General features: G+C 50.8%; 1 protein-coding gene across 1 annotated transcript in view; it reads right to left on the reverse strand.

Moving 5' to 3' along the window:
- Positions 1-10,106: 10,106 nt before the first annotated feature.
- Positions 10,107-18,544, reverse strand: part of Alpk3 (alpha kinase 3) — a 47,472-nt gene continuing 39,034 nt past the window's right edge. The window contains exons 10-14 of the mRNA XM_028873781.2: positions 16,705-16,985; positions 15,382-15,470; positions 14,416-14,648; positions 12,305-12,353; positions 10,107-11,736 (exon numbers count right to left, since the gene is read on the reverse strand). Of these exons, the coding sequence (XP_028729614.1) occupies positions 11,391-11,736; positions 12,305-12,353; positions 14,416-14,648; positions 15,382-15,470; positions 16,705-16,985 (998 nt within the window). The 3' untranslated portion in view covers positions 10,107-11,390. The remainder of the gene's footprint in view (positions 11,737-12,304; positions 12,354-14,415; positions 14,649-15,381; positions 15,471-16,704; positions 16,986-18,544) is intronic.

Genomic DNA, 18,544 nt, shown 5'->3' on the forward strand with positions numbered 1-18,544 from the left:
TCTGCAGCAGCAGCTCAGATAAGTGGGGACCAATTGCTTCTTTGGCACTTCTGGCTCCCCAGGAACAGGAAGCAGGGCTCTCCTAACATAGACTAAGACCTGGCAGTCTGCTCCCCACAGATATCCTGCCTGCCTCAGGCATCCCAGAGAGGACCTGTCGGTCTGTTCCAATCAGAATCTTTATCAGAAATGGTGGAACCGAAAAGGTTTGGTATGGAACCAGGGCATTTGCTATGGCCAGAAGTGTCAGCTGCTTGAATTAATAGGGTCCTATCCCATCTCGGTCCTGGATGTACTACATTATCATTGTTGTTGTTTATTGAGTTTTGGGTTTTTTGTTTGTTTGTTTGTTTGTTTGTTTGTTTGACACAGGGTTTCTCTGAAGCCCTGACTTGTCCTAGAATTCACTTTGTAGACCAGGCTGACTTGAATTCCGATATCTGCCTGCCTCTGCCTCCTGAGTGCTGGGATTAAAGGCGTGCACCACTACTGCCCAGCTCACTACTTAATCATTAAAAGGCAGAGAGGAGAAGTGGATGAGATCATTATCTCAGCTCAAAAAGCCATCTCAAAAATCATTTCCTATTATAACTCTACCATCCACCTAGGGCCTCAATTACAGGGTAAGGGGCCTTCCTCACGTGTGGTACATCCCCTGAGGCTGTGTGTACGGCAGCTACTACTCTGTCTGCCCTTTAGAAATGCTATCTCTAAATTCTGTTGGTTCCAGGATCTCTAGTACCAGTAAGGGGCACTTCCTGCCCAGAGACAGTGGCATCCACAGAGCCACAAAAGTCAGGTGACCCAGCAATCTCCACAAGAGAGCTAGCTCTCTTAATTTTATATGTATGGGGGAGGGGTGTTTGGGCTTCTCAGGGAGGGGGAGTGCACACATATGTGTGCACGTGGGCATGTGTGCGCAGAGGCCAGAGGATGATGTGGGTGTCCTGCTCTATCACTCCCCTCTGAGACAGGGTTTCTCACTGAACCTGAAATTAGGCTGGAAACCAATGAACTCCGGTGATTCCTGTCTCTGTCTCCCCGGTGCTTTTGACCACACCCGACTTTTTTTTTGAAATTATAATTTAATTACAGCATTCCTCCCTTCCCTTTACCTGATCCAAACCCTCCCACATATGCTCCCCTCCCCATTCTCCTTCAAATTCACGCCTTCTTTTCTCGTTGTTATTGCATGCATAGATGTATATGAATATACATGTATATTCCTGAACATAACCTGTGTGTCCATATAGTGTTACTTGTATGTATGTTTTTAGGGCTGACCATTGGGCACTAGACAACCAGTCGGTGTGCTCTTCCCTAGCGAGGACCACCTCTCTCCATCTCAGCCTTCCTCGGTTGCCTGTAGTTCTTTGTGTAGGGCTGAGGTCTCATGGGCTTTTCTCCATCTAGTTAGGCGTATCCATTGGTGTCACACTTGTTCAGCTCACCCTTGGGCAGTCATGTGGGTGAGAATTTATGAGTATAGCTTCTGATGTCCCTAGGAGACACAATCTCACAGCAAATTCCCTGATCCTCTGGCTCTTACACAGCCCCTCTGTGGTGGTATTGTGTTCCCCAAAATATTGTGTACCCTAATAAACTTATCTGGGATCAGAGAACAGAACAGCCACTAGATACAGAGGCCAGAAAATGGTAATGCACATGCCTTTAATCCTATCACTTGGGAGGCAGAGATCCATCCGGATCTCTGTGAGTTTAAAGCCACACTGGAAACAGCCAGGCATGGTGACTCATGCCTTTAATCCCAGGAAGTGATGGCAGAAAGCAGAAAGGTATATAAGGCATGAAGACCAGAAACTAGAAGCTTTTGCCTGGTTAAGCTTTCAGGCTTTGAGCAGCACAGTTCAGCTGAGATCCATCTGGAAGAGGACTCAGAAGCTTCCAGTCTGAGGAAACAGGATCAACTGAGGAATTGGCAAGGTGAGGTGGCTTTGGCTTGTTCTGCTTCTCCGATCCTCTGGCATTAACCCAATTAATAAGACCATTTAAGACTCATGCTACACCCCTCTTCCACAAAGTTCCCTGAGCCTTAGCTGCGGGAGTGTTTGTAGATATATCCACTGGGACTGGGCGCCACAGCCATGCAGTTTGATTGGCTGTGGTTTTCTGTAGTGGTCTCTGTCTGTTGCAAAGAGAAGTCTCCTTGATGATGGGTAAAGATACTTATCTGAGGGTCTAAAGACAAATATTTATAGGTTGTTTTAGGGAGTTTGGTAAAATACTTGTTGTAGATTCTCCTCCAATGACCATGACTTCACTAGCTAGGTTTCCAGTACCAGGCATGGTTTCCCTCTTGTTGAGTGCACCTTTTTTTTTTTTTTAACATTTGTTTATTTATTATGTATTAAGTGTTTCTGTTTGCATGTACGCCTACATGCCAGAAGAGGGTACCAGACCTGATTTTAGATAGGTGTAAGCCATCATGTGGTTGCTAGGAATTGAACTTGGGACCTCTGGAAGAGCAGCCAGTGCTCTTAACCTCTAAGCCATCTCTCCAGCCCTGTTGAGTACATCTTAAGTCCAATTAGGGAGTTGTTGGTTACGACCAAGATGTGCATGCCGCTTTTTACATGGATGCTGGGGATTCAAATTTAGGTCCTCACGCTTATGCAACAAATGCCCTTTCCAGCTGGACCGAGCTATCTGCCCAGCTCCGGCTTTTGTTATATGAGATAGGCTTTTGCTCTGCAGCCTCACTATGTGGTTTAAGCTGGCCTTGAACTCGCAATGCTCTCCTATCACCCTCCTGAGTGTTGGGGTTACAGGCTCGTGTCACCATGTCACCACTCTCCAGGGCTAGACAGCTTTGTTACCGTGTTTAGTTCCTCTGCTTGTGATATCACACAGGAAACCACTTCTTACTTACTCGGGACCAGCAGGGCAGGCAGAAAGCTGAAGAACACCCAGTCTCAAGGACATCTTAGGCTGCTTTGCCAGCTCTGGGTGGACCACATACAGACCTTCCTCCTACAGACTCTTCCCTGAGGAGAAATTACTTGAGCTGAAAACCACCACCACCCGGTGTTTGTCCCACCCGGTTGTTGCAGTGGGTCCTAAGTGATGCCTGCTGCTCTTAGGATTGATGCCAATGTGCGTCCGACCCTTGGTTTTGCCTCTTTCTGGGCCTCACACCGCAATGCCACAGTCTCCTGATGACCACGTCCTCACCGCATGAGCTTTCATTCTGTCTCATCCTTCTAAATAGTCAAGTGCCACACAGGCCCGCCAGTGGAACCACATCTGTGGCAGCGTGTGATATTACGATAGAGGTGAAAAATTCTTCTCATGCAGGGACATCATCGCTGTTGTACAACAACACAACTCTTTGTGTGTCTGGCAATGCCGCTGTCAGCAAAACGACCGCAGGGTCTGTTGTCGAAAACTACAGCACATGCAAGGACGTCCTGTACGCAGTGTGTGACGATGACCACTAAGAACCGTGTTAAAGTGTACGGCAAACGTGCGCTGTCACCCAGCAGCCACCTCCTGGGCCTCATTTGCCATGTCATTTGACCACATCAAGAGGCCACAGTGAGCCAGACACGGTGACACAAGCCTTTAATCCCAGCGCTCAGGAGGTAGAGGCAGGCAGATCACTGAGTTAGAGGTCAACCTGGGCTACACAGGGAGTCCCAGGCCAGGCAGGACTACATAATGAGACCTTGGTTGTTGACAATATCAAGAGGCCACCACAGATGGTTGACATGCACTCAGTTCTTTGGAGGGGTGGCTGGCAGTTAAGATCACTCGCTGTTCTTCCAGGAAGAAGAAAAACACCCAACAGTAAGGTCATCTAACACCACTCATGTCCAAACACGTCCCCCTGGCTGCGCCTGCGCTTTGAGCTGCTGCACTGGTGGTTTCTTGGATCTGATTTGTTCTTGCCTTTCCCCTTCCTTTTCCCAACCCCTTCCTGACCTAAGCTCAGTTGCCTCAGTCTGTCAATCAAAGTGAAGCTGCAACATGCCAGCTTCGACAACTCTTCTTGCCAACATATGTTCTTTGGTATTTTTCTCCTTTGAGACAGAGAATCATGTAGCCCAGGCTAGCCTCAAATTTCTATGCAGCCAAGGATGACTGAAGTTCTGACCTTCCATCCTCTACCTCCTGTGTTCTGAGGTTATAGGCAGCACCATGATATTGGATTATTATGGTGTGGCTTTGACTCTTGCCTCCCCTCCAGGACTATAAACTCCTTGAGGGAGAATTTTGTGTCTGTCATGTACACTATTATAATTGCAGCACATATAAGCACCACGTAGTGTAGAGTGTCCCTACAGCTCAATTCAGAGAGGCTAACAGAGCTGGAGTCAGGATGGCTGGGACAGCGGGATTTAAAGCAAGGCTTGTCTGCACACCGAGTCTCCCAATAACACGGCTTCCCGTCGCTGCTCTCTCCAGAAGGGGGAGTTAGCCTTCTGGTAACCGCAGCATGCAATCTACTGTGTGTTTCTCACTTAAAGCTATTAAGGTGAGTTTACAACGTGCAAGTTCCGATTCCTGGGAAAGTGAATGGAATAAGGCAGCCTTCTCGAGTCTGACCAACACAGGGGTGCTGAGTTACAAAGCTGGGACCCAGACTATGCCCTGGGGAGACTGACTGAGACAAAGAGCCTAGTTTGGAGTCTCTCTGAGGGGATGACCCTGGGCTAAGGCAACCCTGCAGAGGTCTAGTGCATGCCTCTGGGGTGCGGGATGGGCTGGGACCTTCACTGTGTGCTCCATACTAGCCGTTTGTCTAGACACCTACCCCACTTTGGGGGTGGGGGTAGGAGACAGAAACCAGCCCTCCTCCACCTCACAGTAGTCCTGATGTCCCAGCCTCAGAGAAACATGAGGCCCAAGGCAAGATTTTCTGTCTTGAGAGGAAACTCAGAGAAACAAAAGGCAGCTGTTGACTTTGAGTCATCCAAAGGGAGCATGTGATGACAGCGAGTTGCTGAGGTCATCAGATGTCCTGGTTACCATCTTCTCCTAGAATTGCCAGTCAGTGTCTCCTTAGCCCCATGGGCTACCCAGGCATCCTGTGAATAAGTCTGCTCCTACCTAAGTCGCAGCCAGGTAAGGGCGGGCAGAGCTTAACCCCACACACATTCTCACTAGACAGGAGGGTAACCTAACCGGGTGATTTTTGACTTCTCACTTCCCCAGGGAGCCGGGACTTGCTTCTGGAGTTTGTTGTGAAGGTGAGTCAGGGAGAAGCACATTGAGACCCTGTTCATACACTAGGATGGGAAAATCATTGCACACCTATTTTTTAAAGTATTTTTATTACCTTGGGGATTGGAAAGATGTCTTAGTAATTCAGAGTGTTTGCTGCTCTTACAGAGTAGACAAACTCTGTTCCCAGTACCCATGCCAGGCAGCTTACAAGAACCTGTAACTCCAGCTCCAAGGGAGGCCTTCTTCTGGCCTCAAGGGTAACACACACACACACACACACACACACACACACACACACGCGCGCGCGCGCGCGCGCGCGCGCGCATATACAAAGATACCCCCACAATAGACAACTGGCAATGGCCGAGAGACAGCCCAAGCTGACACTCTGGTGGTAGGATGGCCAAACACCCTAATTGTCATGCTAGAAACCCCATCCAATGGCTGAGAGAACCGGATGCAGAGATCCACGGCCAGGCCCCAGGTGGAACTCCAGGAGTCCAACTGGCAAGAAAGAGGAGGGTTTATATGAGTGAAAATTGTTGAGACCAAGGTTGGATAAAGCACAGGGACAAATAGCCAAAAGAATGGAAACACATGAACTATGAACCAAAGGCTGAGGGGCCCCCAAATGGATCAGGCCCTCTGAATAGGTGAGACAGTCGATTGGCTTGATCTGCTTGGGAGGCATCTAGGCAGTGGTACTGGGTCCTGTACTCATTTCATAAGTTGGCTGTTTGGAACCTGGGGCCTATGCAGGAACACTTGGCTCAGCCTGGGAGGAGGGGACTGGACCTGCCTGGACTGAATCTACCAGGTTGAACTCAATCCTCAGGGGAGTCTTTGCCCTGGAGGAGATGGGAATGGGGGGGAGGCGGCGGGAGGAGGGGGGAGAACAAGGGAATCCGTGGCTGATATGTAAAATTAAATTATAAAATAAAATAAAATAAAATAATAAAAAATAAAAACAAATAGTAATAGAAATAAATCTTTGATGATTTATTTATATTACACTTAGTATGTGTGGGAGGGAGTCAGAAGAGAGCTTGCAGGAATTGGATCAACCTTGGGTCATCAGGCTGGAGGCCACACCCCTACCCACTGAGCCACCCTACCATCCCTCATTGGTCACCTTTTAAAGCCATTTGTGATAGTTCAAATTCTCTTTCCCTCCACAGGAGTGAAGCGAGGGACCTTCTGTGATTATGTAGAAATCTCCTTGCAGCGTGTAGCCATTGATTTTGCTTAAAAATAAGCCCAGCGGTTAGTTCTGTAAAACTGGAAATCCACCTGCAGATGACACACAGCCTCACCCAGTCGCAGAAGTCACCACCTCGCCCAGCAGTGTTCAGAGTTCACTGAATACAAGCTGACAGGAGCATTTCCTTCGTGCTCTGGCAGGAGACAGCCTCCCTTTGCTGACACTACACGACTGCTCGGTCAACACACAGAGTCCACGCTCTGCAGCACCCCATGAGGAAAAGAAGAGACCGTGCCCTGAAGAAACTGCACAGAACAGAGAAAACACACTCTTCAGAGACTAGGCAGAAACTTGTGAAATGGTGCTCAGTAAGCTGAGCAGCGGAATTCGAGCTCAGGTCTTCTTTACTGATGCACACGGTCGGTCACCAGAGACTCTTCATTCCGCATAGAACCTCACAGACCCTGACAGATTTTCCCATTTTTGAGGACATTTATGAATAGCATAAATCTGGACCAAATGTTGGCTTATGCTAGGTCACATCAAAGACCACAAGAGTGGCTGCAGTTATGTGTGCCTGTAGTCCCATATGCTAGGTCACATCAAAGACCACAAGAGCGGCTGCAGTTATGTGTGCCTGTAGTCCCAGTGACTTGGGAGGCTGGGATGGAAGAACCTTTGCGCATAGGAGTTGGGGTCAAGCTGGGAAACACAGCAAGACCCCCACACATGCTCTTAACAGACACAAAGACCAACACAAGAAAAGCAGGAGTCCTAAGATTTCAGGAGACAAAAATGTTTTATTGGGTCCCTAGCATGCATCCATCCCCACCTGCCTCTGCCTTCGGGCAAGACAAAGAAGATGGATTCCTGCTGCCTCTGAGAGTGGGTGGGGCTCTGCTGGCTTCCCCCGGAGAACTGGCCAGCAGGGCTGCCCCCTCACCACAGCAGTGGAGAAGCAGAGCGGACTGGGTGACTAATGGACTTGGTTGTAGGAGCCAGTCTTGGAGCTGAGTCTGAGGAATGGGAAAGGTCAGGCAGCCCCTGAGTGTTACCTAGTGGTCACTGTGACTAAAGACTTCTGGTTGCACCAACAGGCGAGTCTCAGGCTGCCACGGTAAAAGTCAAGATATCCTACCTGATTTCTAGACTTCACCCGAAGAGGAAGTCAGGCAACCAAATACTTCTTTGAAGGAAGCCCTTATTCTTTTTTTGTTTGGTTGGTTTTTGGTTTTTTTCGAGACAGGGTTTCTCTGTGCAGGTTTTGGTGCCTGTCCTGGATCTCGCTCTGTAGACCAGGCTGGCTTTGAACTCACAGAGATCTGCCTGGCTCTGCCTCCCGAGTGCTGGCAAAGCCCTTATTCTTACAACCAGATAGATGCATACTGTGAGACTTCCTTCCAACTTCCTCCAAGAGATCTGTGTTACAGTTGTGGTCTGTAGGACTAGGGGGTCAGCAGTGTCTCTGGATGCCTTAATATGGCACATAGTGTGTGTGTGTGTGTGTGTGTGTGTGTGTGTGTGTGTGTGTGTGTGTGTGTGTTGTGTGTGCGAGCAAGAGAGAGACTAGTAATATAGGACTTGGAAATGCAAGGAGCACACACTTGCTCCTTGAGGAAGTTCTGGTGGTAAATGGGACTGTTGAGTCAGAACAGTCTTTGGTTTTTTAAAGTCCCTTTGTACTATGGGTCAAACTCCTTGCTATTAAAGTCCATTTTTTTTGACTGATCAGTCTAGAAGGCTGCCAGCTCTGGGCTGGGCCTAAAGCAAGTGAAAGCTCTCGAGCTGGGATAGCTGCTGAAATGACTGGTCCAGCCAGCAGGCTGCCAGGTCCAACCATACGTGAGGGGTCTACCTGTGGCTCATGGGGGATTACATCTCCATGTAATTGACAGGCCTGTGACAGGCATTGCTAGAGAGCTCATGGTTATGCCTAACAAGAAAAATATGGTGGGAGAGTCCAGAATTTGGGACCGAATGGTGTTCTAGTCAACAGGTAACTATTACCCTTCTGAGAAACAGCTCTCTGGCTCCCCACAAGGTCCCCAAGGAAGATACACATCCTCAAAGAGACAGTAACTCAACTGAAAGCCAAGGCAGCCATTCAGGGTCCTTATAGTGAGCAACCTGTGAAAAGAGATTATGGACACAGCTAGCAGGAATCCGGAGGAGAAAGAAAACGAGCTGCTATGTAACGCAGAGCAGGACTAGAGATTCCTGGAGTACTTCTGGCCTCGTCCTGTCCAGAAGAAGGTCCTGTCACACAGGCAAGACTCCCAAGGGGGCCAGACATGAGAACGGAGCCCAAGAGGTCAAAAGCCGGGAGCTTCTATCATTTTGGTTGGATTTGGTTAATCTTGCCAGTTCACAGAGTGTAGAATTTCAAAGTGGGATTATGATTAAACTGAAAAGCCGTAGCTACCAGCGCCCGACTTTGACAAATGGCAGCCTCCCCGGCTGTCCTTAGGGTTAGCAGTTGGGTACTGAGTGCATCCCTCTCTAAGCGGGGCATTGGGTTGTGACTGAATGTGGACGTGGTAACAGAATGCATGTTGGGGAAGTCTTTGTGTCTGGGTCACGGTGTGTCTCTCAGCATTGCCCACCAAATCCTTTCTGTCCTTCCAGTCTCCGTTCCTCCGAGAAGACTCGATTTCTTAGCCTGGGTAATTCCAGCACTTTGGAGGTCCAGGGCCAGCCTCTCAACTACTATGTATAGTGAGTTTGAAGCCAGCCTGGGCTACATGAGATGCTATGTCAGAAATAATCCCCAACTTTTGGAATACTACCTCTCCCCCACCCTGTGAGTCCCTGAGCCCCAGGTCAGATTGTCTTGGCCAGAATTTGAATTTTGGTGGAGAAACCTTCTGGGAGCAAAGGCAGCAGCTACTGAGAGCTGCCCAGGCTCCTTTTCCCCAAAGCGAACTGTTCAGCTATTCTTTGGTTCTGAGTGATCTGCTCCCGTATCCTTCCCATAGCCGTTTTCTCCATTCAGTTGGTCCAACTTATAATTTCTGCTGCTTAACATCCACATCCTAAAAAATACACCTCTCTCCCACACTGATGCACGTTGCCTTTCAGGAGCTGCCCGCCTGGGTCTGGCATCCAGCAGGTGCTGAGTATGTGTCTGCTGAATGAATTAATGCTTGAACAATGAATGGCCCAGCTCTCACTAGATGTGCAGGCTGGTGGAACTGGGGGCACACTGGGGCAAGAAGAAAGAGTGAGGGTCACCGGAGCAGGGAGGAGGGAGAGAAGTGACAGGCACCCCCAGGGAAGGGGAGGCCCTGGGTGGGGCGGGGTAGGAAGCCCTGGGCGGGGCGGGGTGGGCAGGGCAGCTCCTGAGCCCTTGCTGAGCAGGAGGAAAGGACCTGGCCAGTAGGTGAAAGTCGGCTGGCTGCTCTGCTGCTGGGCTCCCCTTGCTGTGGAAGCGGCCGGGAGATGAAGTTTCTGCTGCGCCCCCAGCTCCGCTCTTCTTCTTGGATCCCTTCCTGCCAGGCCCTCTGCCAAATGAAGGCTCAGTTCCAAGGGGATGAAGTAAGTTCCCAGCCTCCTGCTGCAGGGCAGGGGTCATCAGCTCCAGCCCAGCCGTGGCCCCAGGTGACTGAGACCAACCCAGGCGAGGAGCCAAAGCACAGCCATTTTGCCACAGGCCCGGGGACTTCTACAGAGAGTCTTCTTGACCTTTCTTAATCGATAATCACACCAGACGAGGGCAAGAAACAGGACACACAGTTGCTGCCTTTATTTCATAACAAGGGGAGCAGGCTAGCTCCGGGACCTACCCCATCCTGGGTCTCAAGGAGGGGTGTCTAGGAAGGACCCAGGGTGCTGGACCCAGCACAGAAATTCCCTGGGAACCCACACCTGAGGATCTGGAGTTGAGTCCCAGGATCAAGAGCAAATGGTTGGAGGTAGGTACAGAGACATCCTTCTCTAGCCGAGCACGTGAATGATGGCAACCCTCCTGGATCACCCTGTGTCCCCTCCCTCATGAGGAAGAGTCCCAGCCTTCCACTCCTTTAGGACAGAGATGTGACGTTGGCTGCAGCCTCACTGCTCTCAGAACGGAGCACAAGGTGCCTCAAAGTCAAAACCCCGCCTCTGCGTCCAGCTGTTCACGCACCCTCGTCCTCCCTCCCTCCTCACGAGCGGAGAAGCCCAGAGAACCAGGAAGAGTGCCCTGGGGTGGAGCGAAGCCAGAGAGGCCGCTCCTCACCCAGCCACTGGTGGGCAGGGTGCAAGGTCAGGATGGAAGAAGGCCTTGGACAAAGGGTCAAGCACAAGCCAGTGAAGGGTAGGCAGCAGACTGCATCGGGTGCAAAGCCTAGGAAGAGGGCGTGCGCAAGGGAGCATGAGAAACAAGTGCGTGCCAGAGTGACAAGACCATGTATCGTCACACAAAAACAAGAACAACACCGCTCGAAGACACGACGGGCTCCAGAAGGGCCCCGGGTCCCAGCTGGACTCGGGGCAGGTGAGTCGCAGGATAAGCCGTGGCGAATGTGGCAGAGAGGCTGAGAGATGAAACCCTGAGAGTCACAAGGCTAGACCCCACAGGAAGTCTGGCGCCCTGAGGACAGGGAGAGGGCGGGATAAGCAGGGGTGAGAAGGTAAATGCTGGCCAGCAGGCCCCAGACTGCAACCTTTGCTTGCATGGCGGCTGGGGCTGCATCAAGAGTGCAGAGCTCATGCAGAGGACTCGGGGAGCCTCCGGCAGTGGCGAGTGTAAACTTAAAGGAGGGCCGAGGCCACCAGGCGCTTGGAGGTGGGCCCCACTTGAGGCCTGGGAGCCCTGGGCAGTAACGGCACTAGAAGAGGCCACCAGGTCACGTGCTGTGCCCAGAGCCTTCCAGTGAGGTGAAACTACCGAGAGAGGTCCCCAAGAGGTACCTGCTTGGGGCACCTCCTCGGCTTAGTCCTGAATTGAAAAACGTCTCCATCTGGTTCAAGCTGCTTCCTGTTGGTCTGCTCTCGAGTAGAGGCCCCCAGCCTCCTGTTGGGGCTACCGCATGCCCTGAGCCTTCGAGCTCCCCTCTGGGGCAGGGGCCTGTCCTAATAACTGACCAGTGACTGCCTCAGAGGCCTGAGGTGTGGTCTTGAAGCTTGGCGCACTCTTCCGGGAGCCCTGGGGACTGGGAACGCCTTTCTTCGGAGGCTGGGGACTCAGCTGGGAGCCTTTCCTTCCAGCAGATGGACTCTTGGAGCCTTTGGCCTTGGCTGGGGGGTGGGCAGCCTCAGGGCCCTTGAGGGGTTTCAACCTCAGCATCTCACAGTAGGTGGTGCACTGATGGGAAGAGGCAAACTGGTCCAGCAGGGCAGGGAAACAGCTCTCCTTGAGGCCTTGGTATCTGCAGCCAAACACAAGCGCCGAGTGGGCCTACTATGTTACAGGCCTGCGGTAGCCGGCTTTAGGACGGCTGACGTCAGAGTGCTACCTCAGGTGGTTCCCTCCCAAACCCCAATTTAAAACGGCTTCCTCCTACCCTGACACCTAGGATTCATCAGATGGGCCATTTTTGATGTAAATTGCTGTAGTCTGGTGGCCCGGCTGTCTAGTTGGTCTACAGCTGTCTAGTTGGTCTACGGCTGTCTAGTTGGTCTACGGCTGTCTAGTTGGTCTACAGCTGTCTAGTTGGTCTATGGCTGTCTCTACGGCTCTACAGCTGGCTGTCTAGTTGGTCTAGCTGCAGGACCCTTGCTCATCTGTATCCTGTAGCTTCTCAAAGGAAGTAGAAGGGGACCCAGAATTGCAGGAAGCTTTTTGTGTGGGCATTTGGGTCAGAGGTATGGGGCAGGGAGGATCAGTGTCCCCAAGGTCATAGGTTCAGTGACTGGGATTACGCAGCACCTCGGGGTTAGGGTATCTGACACTCCGAGAAGACTCTATAAGACATTCAGTCTCCAAGAACCACTCACCCTCGAAGTTTGGTAGCAATCTGTACGTCGGTCATCTTCCAGTCAACCCCTGGGGGAAAAAAGTAGAGAGTTGATGGCAGCCTGGCCAGCTGCCAGGACCCTGTGTCTCCAGCCCAGTGTCACCTTAGGAAGGAACTTCTAAACTGACTGGAGCCAACTCTGCAAGCTGGCCTTTATAGGTCAGACCGGTCCACAGAGTGGACCATCCTTGGGCTCTGGACCAAAACCTTCTCCTTCCTCTTAACAGGGTAGTCGTCCAGCCAGGGAAGAGACGGTGGGAATGGGACCGCAGAAAGACAACACTGGCTGAGACAGGGTTCACACTCTCACAAAGGCAGCAAGAACTCCAAGAAACCAGAGACCTGACTGGGAAAGGCAGCCTCGGAGAACGGCCCGGCACAATGCGGGTGGGAAAAATCTCTCATGCAGGTTAGTCCGTAAGTGTCTCCGGCATTCAGGTTCGGGCCTATGATCCTCTGTCCCCGTGTCTAAGCAGCCCAGCCTCTCTCTAGGAAGGTGCCTTTCCCTCACGGGCTGGGAATCATCATGTGAAGGGTGGAACAATCGTGGGCTACAGAATCAGACCAATCTAGATTTCAATTTCAACACTTTCACTCCCGAGCTGTATGAACTATTAAGACACTTGGTTTGTCCCATTTCATTGTGTGTTTTACTAATGACCCCCACACATGCACAGAATTTTAGCTTGCAAAAGGCCTTCTCAAATGCAGGGTCTCCATGCTGATCACAAGTCTGAGGGGTACGAAGACACCATTCGAGAGAATGAAAGGCAACCACATCCCAGAGAGATTATTGGCTTGACCTGCCTGAGCTTTACTTCCCTTATGATTGCTTTGGTGTTTGTTTTTGTTGTTTACAAAAGGGTCCTGCTGATTTCCTGACTCAGTTTCCCTTGTGCCGAGATGATAGGTGTGCACTGAGAGTTAATATATTGAATAATGATGGCTTGGTATGTCATCTAGCTCCCATACACACACACACACACACACACACACACACACACACACACACACACACGCATCAATGATATCTCAGTAGGTAAAGATACTTTCTGAGAAAGCCGGTTAACCCAACTCATGCTGGAAGGAGAGAACCAACTCAACAAAGCTCTGCCTCAACACACACACACATACACACCACACACACACAAACACACACACACACACACACCCCACACACACATACATACATACATACACACACACCACACACACACACACACACACACACACCACACACACACACACACACACACACACACACACACACACACACACCTTTCAGGTAGCCCAGGCTCTCTTCAGATTCACTATGTAGCCAAGAATGACCACAAACTCCTGATCTTTCTGTGTCTATTTCCAGAGTGCTGGGATGACAGTTTGTCTGTGTTGAGACAGAGTCTCACTTGCTGCTCAGGCTGGCTGCAGACTTAGAATTCTTCCACTTTGGCTTCACAATCCCAGGATTGTAGGTACGCAGCACCATGAATGGCAATAATGTTTTTGCGCTGTGGTAGTAGAGCGTTTGGGAGGTTTGGAAGTGAGAAAGTCAAGAGCAAGGTGAAAAGCAAGGGGAAGGAGGTATCGGAAAGCTGATTGTGGGTTTTGAATCAGATCCCATGCAATGCTCTAGAAAATAAGCAGGTGGGCCTGAACTGCACCCCTTTAAATGCAACTGGGACAGGGTGCCATTGGGTACGCCTGTAACCCCGGTGCCTGGGGGACAGGAGGCCAGTCTAGTCTACATACCAAGTTCCAGGCCAGCCTGTCTCAAAAACAAGAACTAAAACAAACACAAACCCAGCTATTTTACATGCCTTTACATAAATAAAAAAACTGAAATCTAAAACAAATCATTTCAATTTTGGGTGGGTTTGGACTTCAGCCCTTCAAATGTAACTACATTGCAAACTGGTCTCTCGGTGTATCCAGGGGCTGCAGGCAGAACAGTCTCTGCCCAATCTCAGTTATAAAATCAGTGTTACCACAGAGGAGGATAAATGCGCTGTGAGCCAACACGCGTGCTCTGTGCTCTGCCTGGATCTCCGCATGCTCCCACATGGTGCGCCTGTACGCCCTCCACCCTCCTACCTGCCAAATCTGTGACGAGGAAGCTGCCGTTCGTCCACTGATAGAGCCAGTGCTGGAAAGTCTGGCACTTCTGCATGGCCTCGGAGCCGCTGGGTGCCGCCGCCGCCGGTGCCCCGGCACAGCCCGGGTGTCCTCGGGAGCAGTAGCACTGCAGGGGCTTGCCCAGGTCTTCCTCCAGGGTAGCGTAAGGTATGTTGTTTGCAGGCCGGTAGATCAAATACAGTGGGATGATCCTAAAGAGAGCTGCACTCAGCAGGAGGTCGGAAGACCCAGCCACAGAGAGCACCTTCCGCCTGCCCTGTTCATTCCCTATCTGAAAGAAAGGACCTTCCTGGAAAGAGTTCTCAGCCCTGGGCATGATGGACAGAAGGAAGGATGGAAAATGGCCCCTGACTTCAGAGCTGGACCCATTCTCTGTGGTCAATAGGACTAAAATTAAACCCTGCTGTGGCCCCCAGCAGCCGGTATTTGGGTGAGGACTGAGGAAAGTCTGTGCGAATGGGAAGGGCACCTGCAGGAAGGGATTTAAGGGATGTGGGCTTGATGGCTGATGCCAGCGAGAGACCATATGCAGGAGAGGCATTCACAGCTCAGGCCAGGAGTCCGCACTGACCCATCCCGTCCACCTGCCACATTAGAATCCTACCCAGTTGCCTAGCGTCCCTACCCCTTCCCCTCTCTCCAGAGCCCCAGAACCGGCTGTGGAAGTAAGTTCTGCCACTGAGAAATCTGGGCTAAAAGTGAGGGGAAGGAATCCTGGGGGGAGGGGGCGGGGGACTTTCCTGAAGTGGATAGTGAATCTTGATGTCCTCACTTCCAAATGTGGGATCACTGAGCTGAGTGTGTGGCGGCTGGGAGGCCATCTGTACCTGGTTGGAGCTCAGGAAGGCCCCGAGAGGTTGTGACATCACGGTCTTTGCACATGCCCAAGGCACGTGCTACACAGGCCCTCTTTAGTGTACTTACTCGGGCACCTCCCCGAAGCCAGGCACTGCCCGGGCTTCAGCTGCAAAGATTTTGCAGTACTCCCGACTCATGTTCTGGATTTTGCACCCCTACGGATTAGAAGAAAGCAAATCTCATCAGCAAGGAGGCTCCGCCGTCATCTGGTGTGCCTGTCAGAGTGAATGGGCCGCCTGCCAGGGGACCACAGGGAGAAAGCCTTGCCTGAGGAAAGCAGGGCTCACTGCTTCAGGCTTTCTTCTCCACGTCTAATTTTCTCTTCTGAATAACAATGGGCTGTGGGCTTTTGTCTAATTGAGGTTTTCAAAGTGGTTTCTGAACTGGGTTTACTGGAGCCCTAAGGCTAGAGAATGGTGCCCCAGGGACCCTTCTGCAGTCCATGGGCAGAATGTCCTCCCCACCCACACCACTCCCTTTTATTTCCCATAATAAGACTTCAGTGAGGTTGGATTTGAAGCAGGAGAAAGGCTTCTGCTACGAAAAGGATAATTTGGGGGCTGGAGAGGCAGAGCAGTGCTTGACTGGTCTTCCAGAGCACCTCGGTTTGATTCCCAGACACACGTGGCACCTTACAAGCAGCTGAGGGGTCCGACACTGTTTTCTCAGTGTCACATACACGTAGGCAAAACACCCATACACACATAAAAAAAAAAACAATTTTTTAATGGGGTGTGATAGCACATGAATTTAATCTCAGCATTCAAGAGGCAGGGACAGGTGGATCTCTGAGTTTAAAACCAGCCTGGTCTACAGAGCAAGTTCCAGACCAGCCAGAGCTATATAGAGAAACCCTGACTCAGAGACAATGTACATAATTCAGGGGCTGAGTAAAGGGCTCAGTGGTTAAGAACATTTGCTGCACATGCAGGAAGACCTGAGTTCAAATGCCAAGGACTCGTGTAAAAAGTCAGCCTCGGCTAGGTGTGCTGGGCTGCCCGGGCTCACTGGCTGCCGGCCTGGCTGCAGGTTCAGCAAGAGACCCTGTTTCAAGTGAATAGGGCAGACAGTGGTAGTGCAGGACACCCACCATCCTCCTTTGTCTTCTGCATGAGCACACACACACACACACACACACACACACACACACACACTTTAAAAAGTAGGTGCCAAATGGTTCTGAAACCTTGAAGTTCTCTGAGGCCAAGGGTCTGGATTCAGAGCTGCATCTCAGCCAGTCCTTGAACCCACCCTAGAAGCCTCATGAGCTTGAAATGGAGGTGGATTCTATCTCTGCATGAGGCTTCCAAAAGAACCCAGACTGGGGAAGGGAAAAGGTAATAGAGTAGAGGGAGGGGGCATGGGGTAGGGGAGAGGGCGGGACAGTACCTGGATAGTGACGTCATAGTTTCTGCCCAGAAGAGAAGTCTCACTGCTGGGTCCAAACACAAGCAGGCTGGAGACCTTGATGACACACGTCCGGCCGGATTCGAAGATGGGTTCTAGCCCGTAGATGACCTTGGCCTGGGAAGCCTTCTGAAGGCCACATCCATGTCCACCCCCTCGGAGTTCCTCGCTCACCAATCGCCCAAAGAGCTTGTCCCCCCAGCAGCCAGAGTCAGCCAGACCCTTAGCAAACACCATGGGGGTCATCTCAATCTCTTCTCCAACTGAAGGGGAACAGGAGAGACATGGGAACTCGCATCTCCTGCCTGCCTGAGGTAGGGTCCATAGGAAGGAAAGGGCTTGGGATGCAAGACTGTCACACAGTAGAGGGTTCGGGGCAGAAGCTACCCGACTCGTACCACTTAACATTGTTCCTGTGGTGCCCATCATACCGTGAATGCTCAGCAAGAGCCCGCGGAAGACCAGCGTCTTCTATGGCATTTGCAGTCAACACAGATTATCAGAATTACCTCAAAGGGTTAAGTGTTTTGAGCAAATAAATCAATGACTTTATTTTAACCAACATGTTTGATGAAAACATGCTTCCCAGATCAATTCAATAGCAATGAAAAGCACCAGTGCTCAACATGGTTACTAAGCACCATTTCCCGCTAAAGGGACCAGAACCCCCAGAAGAAACAGCTGGTTCCAAGGCTCAACAGGAAGTGTAGAGTATGGATCTAAAACATTAGGGTTACTAAGCACCATTTCCCGCTAAAGGGACCAGAACCCCCAGAAGAAACAACGGTTCCAAGGCTCAATCAGAAGTACAGTATGGATCTAAACCATTGTATACCACCAGAAAACAAGGATGTGACCATGAACTACTGGAGGCCAGACCTCCGGCTACATGCCTTTCATCCTAGGTACTTGGGAGGCTGAGGCCACGGCACCACAGGGCCAAGGCCTGCCTGGGCTACTGTGTGTGAACTTCAGGACAGTGTGGGCAACTTACTGAGACTCTGTCTCAAAATAAAAGGTAAGAAGAGGGTTGGAGGCCGGGCGGTGGTGGCGCATGCCTTTAATCCCAGCACTCGGGAGGCAGAGCCAGGTGGATCTCTGTGAGTTCGAGGCCAGCCTGGGCTACCAAGTGAGTCCCAGGAAAGGCGCAAAGCTACACAAAGAAACCCTGTCTCGAAAAACAAAAACAAAAAAAACAAAAAAAAAAGAAGAGGGTTGGAGACAAGTTCAACAGGAGAGCATTTGCTTAGTGTATGCAAGGCCCTGGGTTCAATCTCCACCACTGTAAACAAAGAATGAAAATACTGGAGATTTGTCGAAAGAGCAAAAGAGCCAACCAAAGGGACTCCATTTGGCCCCAAATGAAGCAATTTTAGCAACAAAGAGGATAATTAGTATAAGGCACTGTGCATGTCAAATACGTTGAAAGCCCACTAGTTCATAATGGTGATTGAAAAAAAACTCTCAGTCCCCCTGGAAAAAGAACCAAGCCTCCCTGGTCACTTCAGAGGCTTCCCAGAGATCAACTTATTATTCTGAAACTGGTAAGTACAGGGGAAGTCAGCACTCAGCCTTCACCTCCTCCCGGAAAGCTTGTATCAAGGTAACTGTGCTCATTTCTTCTCAACTAATGGATGATGATGAAATGGTGGGATCGTATACCGCCATGTTGCAACTCCCAAAGAGACGATGGACTCAGGCAATAATCAGTGACCACTAAGTCGGCCCACATGATGAAGTGGGGTGGGGAACAGTGCTTTTTAACTTCACAAAAGGGTTGCTGAACCCACCGAGCACCGAGCATCACCCACAGTGAAAGGAT

Source organism: Peromyscus leucopus, chromosome 1 (assembly GCF_004664715.2).
Source record: "Peromyscus leucopus breed LL Stock chromosome 1, UCI_PerLeu_2.1, whole genome shotgun sequence".
NCBI classification, from domain to species: Eukaryota; Metazoa; Chordata; class Mammalia; order Rodentia; family Cricetidae; genus Peromyscus; species Peromyscus leucopus.